The sequence below is a fragment of the Belonocnema kinseyi genome, chromosome 4 (assembly GCF_010883055.1).
Source record: "Belonocnema kinseyi isolate 2016_QV_RU_SX_M_011 chromosome 4, B_treatae_v1, whole genome shotgun sequence".
Classification (NCBI taxonomy): domain Eukaryota; kingdom Metazoa; phylum Arthropoda; class Insecta; order Hymenoptera; family Cynipidae; genus Belonocnema; species Belonocnema kinseyi.
The window spans coordinates 82,531,076-82,536,892 of NC_046660.1; the positions used below are offsets into that span (position 1 = coordinate 82,531,076).

Sequence of the window (5,817 nt, forward strand, 5' to 3'; positions counted from 1 at the left end):
GTGAGACAATTTGGGACCTTTTGGGTGGGAACAAAGGAACACAGCCTCGAAGCGCGAAGCGTATACGGAACTCATTTTTTGTAACGTGGTAACAAGATGAAATTGAAAGCAAACTGAATGTTAAATCAAAAAGCATGAAAGAGGGAGCTCTTCTTAATATTTTGACACCAAAATCATGTCGATATACACCTTATCGACTGCGAGTAAAGCCACCCACGCTTTAACTTGACAGACTGTATATGAAGGCCTTTGGCTTTCACGATCACTTATAAGAACCGAAAATCACACCGACGCGTCAGTAGGACGTTTGACTTGATCCCACTTCTGAATTGTGAGGGAAAAGAAAGGATCGAGATACTTGAATTTAAAACAGTTTAATCGATATCACACAACGATACATCTAGCTCCTCGGATGATCGGAGAAAGACTAACTCCCCTCCCTGCTTTCTCTCATACCGCCACCTACAGTTGCATTGTGGAAATAATTCGAATTTCAAATAACGACCAAAAATAGTAAACTCTTGCAGATCAGAACTCCAGTAATTTCAAAAATTTTGAATCTTGCAATTTTTGGGTATGTGTAAAGTGTTGTAGGTTTTTCGATTTTGTGTTAATCGAAAAATGTTATTATACTTTTTTAGTACTACTCCGGGAGCTACCAGAACTCCTGGAGCTCTCAAAATTTTGAATTTTAAAGTGTTTGGGTATCTTTAAAGCGTTGTAAGTTTTTGGATTTTGAGTTGATCGTAAAACGTTATTAGACTTTTTTATTGAACTATTCAGGGGGCTAACAAAACTTTGATCAGAACGCCTGGAATTAAAAAAATGTTGAATCCAAAATTTTTGATATCTGTAAAGTGTTGTAAGTTTTTGGATTTTAAGATTATCGAAAAATTGTATCACAATTTTTTGTAGAACTGTTTAGGGGATTACCAGAACTCGGATCAGAACTCCTGGAACTCTTTCGAAAAATGTCTCTGAAATTTTGGTATTTTCAAAATGGTGTAACTTTCGAGCTTTCAAGTTGTTCGAAATTATTTTGTTGTAGAACTTTAGAACTCTTTTGAAACTCTAATTTTTTGGAACTATTCACGATAAGTATCAAAAACTCTAGAACTTTGCAAAATCTACCCAGAACTCTAAAAAAAGTTCATTTTTCAAAAAGTGCAGTGGAGCGTGAACTTAGCCCCCAATTTTGAAAAATCAATTTTTAGAGTATTTTTACACCGGAACTACTTCTAAACGTTATCAGGAACTGTAGAACTATTTAAAAGGATGCCAGAACTCTAAACAAAAATTCGAAATTTTTTAAGTGAGGGGCCAAGTTCGCACGCATTTATTATTTTATTAAATGATTTTTGTTTTAGTGATTAGGGTATAACTTATTAGATAAAAAAATACTGTGAAATAATACTAATAAAAAATACTTTCTATAAAAAGTCTTGAGTAAATGATTATTAATTTTATGGAAGTATCTACATATACAAAAAAAAAGCTGGCTTATTGTACCGACATTTCTGTACAAAAATACCCTTTTCCAACTCTATTTATACCAAAAAATCACAATATTCATACCTACAGACTCAGCCTAATTTTATAAATAATTGCTAACTGTCTTCCACAAAAATATATCACTCTTAACATTCAATAAGTACGTCATTAACCCTCGAACAACAAGGTGGGATGTTTAGGCACCCCGAAGGCACTATTTTCGCGCATACACTAGGCCCAGAGCGTCTCAGGGGGGCAGGAATCTCAATAGCCCTCTTCATTCATCCTCTGCACGTGGGAATGGATGAGGGTCACTAAGTCATGCTGCAGATGTTTTGAGAAGCGATAATACGAATTTTTACTGTTTAATTTGGAATATATGATACGTATTTCCACGTTTTCAAGTATTTTTTTATAGTGTTTTTTATGCTAATGTTTATTTACCTGCATATTTTAGCTCAATATATTATTTACGTTACTGCAAGAAGTTATTTAATAATATATTATCCTTTATAAAATATATTATGCGTTAGGGACTGTGTAAATAATCTTTTTGTTTCCTAAAACTGAAAAAATCTAAGCAATGACATTTTCTGGTTACAATTTAGCAGGAAATGATTGAAAAAGTCCTTTAAATAATTGTATAATGCTGTTAAATGCTGGGATGTGGAGACACCCCACCTTGTTGTCTATGAGACTTTGTTTCACCTTGTTGTTGAAGGGTTAATTATACGGTCGGGGTTCAAGGAGTTCATACGAGAATAGTGAGAAAGCGAAGTGGCAAGGGGGTGGCGGGGGGTACATAAAAATATCATTTAGAAAATATATTACTCTCGACATTCCTTAAAACCACTACTGTACAAGTTTGAGGGTATTTTTCCAGACACAAAACAAGGAGTTTGAGTGGGTCAAAACAAAAAAATTATGGTGTGAAAATTATTTCTTAAATATTCCTTGACAAGGTAACTAAATTTAATTTAAAAATAGTTAATAAGAACATCTTTCTTGCAGTTTTTTGAAAATTGAGCTTTTCCCATTCAAAATCATGTTTTAATTTCGAAATTACAACTTCAGATCCGGCTCTCTCCCCTGAGCGTTCCTTAATGACCTATAAGCTCGGATAGTCAGTGCCGTATCGAAAGTTGTTAACATCAGGCCTCTCAGGGCACATACTGTTCCAAGGTCAGAAGCTACACATGCGTTCCTATTAATGCTAACATAAAACCGCGACTGACCCAGAATTGAGATTTGAGTGTAATTTATTATTACTGCGAAAAGATTGTATGGTATTTTTTTATATTTTACGTAGGTGGACAAACGAAGGAGGAAATCATCGAGACTAACGAAAGGTTAAGGGCTGTAAGGATAAGACTTGATGGGAGTTACGATACTGCGAAACGAGCACTGGTAGAACTTATGTGCAAGTATACTGACAGCAAACAAGTTCGCAATGTTTTTCAGCGATACAATCTCCTAAAAATCATGATCAAGGTATTGAAACATAATTTTTTCTAAAATAACAGTAGATGTATGTTTCATTTTCTACTAACATTGGATTTTGGCAAAGGTAAACTTTGTATTTAAAAGTTGTTTATTATAATATATTGTCGTGACAGGATTTTTAGATATCCGTCTTAAAGTTTTATAGGGAATAGTGATAAGAAATAATATCCACAGCGGTTGATTTTAAAATACCCATCTTCGTGTTGAGGGGAACATAGATGATTTGAAATATTTTGCATCTATCAAAGTAACTAATTTTAATGTTTCTTTTTACAAACATTTTATATATTATTCTTCAAAGATATATTCACAAGATATTTGGAACCTATATATTTATAATGTGGTCGTTGCTAAACAGAATAAAATGTAAAAAGTCTATCGCTCTAAGTTTGTGTAAAAAACTAAAAACTATTCACATTTTTTGCTGAAATTGTAAATATAATAATAATCCTCTTTTTAATAAAGGATTTCAATTGTATCACGAGAAATACTAATTTCAGTCGAGTGGCAAAAAAGAAAAAATTAGAACCAAATTAATATTTAAAGATATATTATAGTTATCAATGAATTAACCTAGGGAGGCATAGTTGAAATTTACAAGTGAGCAAATAAGTTTACGTACATTTTGAAGAATTTTCTTATGATAATTCCTTCTGAAATTGTTCGACAACTACGTAAATAGTTTGTCCATACTTTTTAAAAAGAACTTAGGTTAAAACAAAAGATAATTTAGTGTTTTATTTTCGAAATATACGTAATAAACTACGGTGTACATGCGAGTTTCGGAGACTAGGATAAAGATAACTGTACAAAATTCTTTAATGAATTTAAACGATTAGAAACAATATTTTGTAATTCTCATATTTTTGGACATCTTTTACTAGAACAGAAACATAAAATATAATGTTTTAAGCTTCAGGATTAAAATTTAATTTAAGTTCTTTAAACAATTCTATACGGATATGTTTATTTTTGTTATGCTGAATCTCATCAACTACATCCACCGTATTTTTTTACGCATATTTTGAAAATAAAACGCTATATCTTCGGTTATTGTAAACAAAATTCTCTTTCAGAATTGCGGAGAAATGATTTTCGAAAAAATTATCAAAAGTGAAATCCGGGAATATCCGGGAAATCTATAGGATGTTTCTGTGATATTCAAATGTTCCAGGTGAAATATATAAACGTTTCAATTTCCTACTTGTAACATTTGAATATCTCAGAAATGTCCCCTAAACATCCCGGATATCCTGGGGATATTCAGATTTCCGCCTTGCATGATATCTCGATGGATTGTCCCTAGGATTTCCCTGGGAAAATCCGTCACGTAAATTGGACCAAATGGGATATCACAGGATATGCTACTGCTGTGAGGGTTGTAAGATAATTAGATAGATAAACGTTTATTTTTCGGCCTGCTGGCCTTCAAAAATGGGCTTGCCGACACTTCCATTTTTTTACAAAATTTTCTTACAACTATTTCTTATAAAGTACCATCCATCCACACACAACCTTTCACTTTCTCTTGTAGATCCTCCCATATCTCGTCCACGGACTCCCCCTCAAAGCTTACGTTGCCCAACTGCTCCTGATACTTCTCTATCGCATCTCTCGTCCATGACACCCTCTCCCCTAACAACCCTTTTTCCCCACCCTGCCTTTCGCCAGCCTCCCCCTGTATCCACAAACTTAATGACTGATGGTCTGATTACAACCCTCCCTTCCACTGCGAATTTCTCTATCTCCTCTTACCCTTGCATATTCATAATCGCATAGTCTGTCACCGATAAACCCCTCTTATTCACATACGTATATTCTCCCACTTCGTCCCCTTTTACCATACCATTCGCTACCGCCCACCCTCTATCCTCCATCCTGTCTCTTAGAATCTCCCCCTTTTTATTTATTATCTTATCCTTCGATTTTCTTTCAAAGCTCTCCCCTTCCCAGTACAGGCCCCCTTCCCGTCCACGCCTCGTATTAAAGTCTCCCACCATTACCACAAAACCCTCATCTCTACCCTAGTAAGTTGTCTACCCTTTCTTTAATCCGTTCCATTCTATCCTTATTGTATACAGTCACAAACTTATACATCGCCCCTCCTATATTTACAACCCTCATTTGCATGCCCTCCCCCTCTCCCTCTCCCTCTCCCTCTCCATGAACTTCTTCCTCTATCTTATTTCGTTCTCTCTACTAATGTCTCTACCACTCCAATCACATCAAATTCCTAAATATACCTTCGGAAATCCTCATCTTTCTTTTATACCCCTGCTACGTTCCATTACAACACCCTTAATACTCCTCCACCATGCTCCTTTAAGACCTCCTTCCCCTCGTCCCATATCCATATTTTCTCGTCTATTTTTATTTTCCGATACCCTACCTTTGCCACTCTCCCTTCACTCCTTTCCTTTCTAGCCCTGTCATTTAGCATTCAGAAGTGCAGAGAAACGATTTTCGAAAAAATTATCAGAATATCCCTTTCCTTCCTAGTCAAATCTTGATCGATAAAAACCTTGCTGTCTTTTATCCTATTCTTGTTACGCATTACCCCCAATTTTTCTTCCAAGCTCTCCAATTCCACCACCACCACTTCATTCTTCTTTTTCCCCTCCATCCTAACTTTTCCTACCTTGCCTTTAACCCACCCTATGCTCTGTAGCAGCGCTTCCACCCCCTCCGTTTCTTCCCCGCTCTTTAGCTTTAATCATCTTATCACTACGAGGGTGGATTGATAAGTTTCCGGCCTGACCAAGAAAAACAACGTTTTTAAGAATTTTTTTTTTATTTCTCAACATAATCTCCTCCAAGGCTGAT

At 35.2% G+C, this 5,817-nt stretch overlaps 1 protein-coding gene across 1 annotated transcript in view; it reads left to right on the plus strand.

Annotated features, from left to right (window-relative positions):
• Nucleotides 1-5,817, plus strand: part of LOC117171383 — a 370,121-nt gene that overhangs the window by 320,789 nt on the left and 43,515 nt on the right. The window contains exon 4 of the mRNA XM_033358636.1: nucleotides 2,801-2,982. Within this exon, the coding sequence (XP_033214527.1) occupies nucleotides 2,801-2,982 (182 nt within the window). The remainder of the gene's footprint in view (nucleotides 1-2,800; nucleotides 2,983-5,817) is intronic.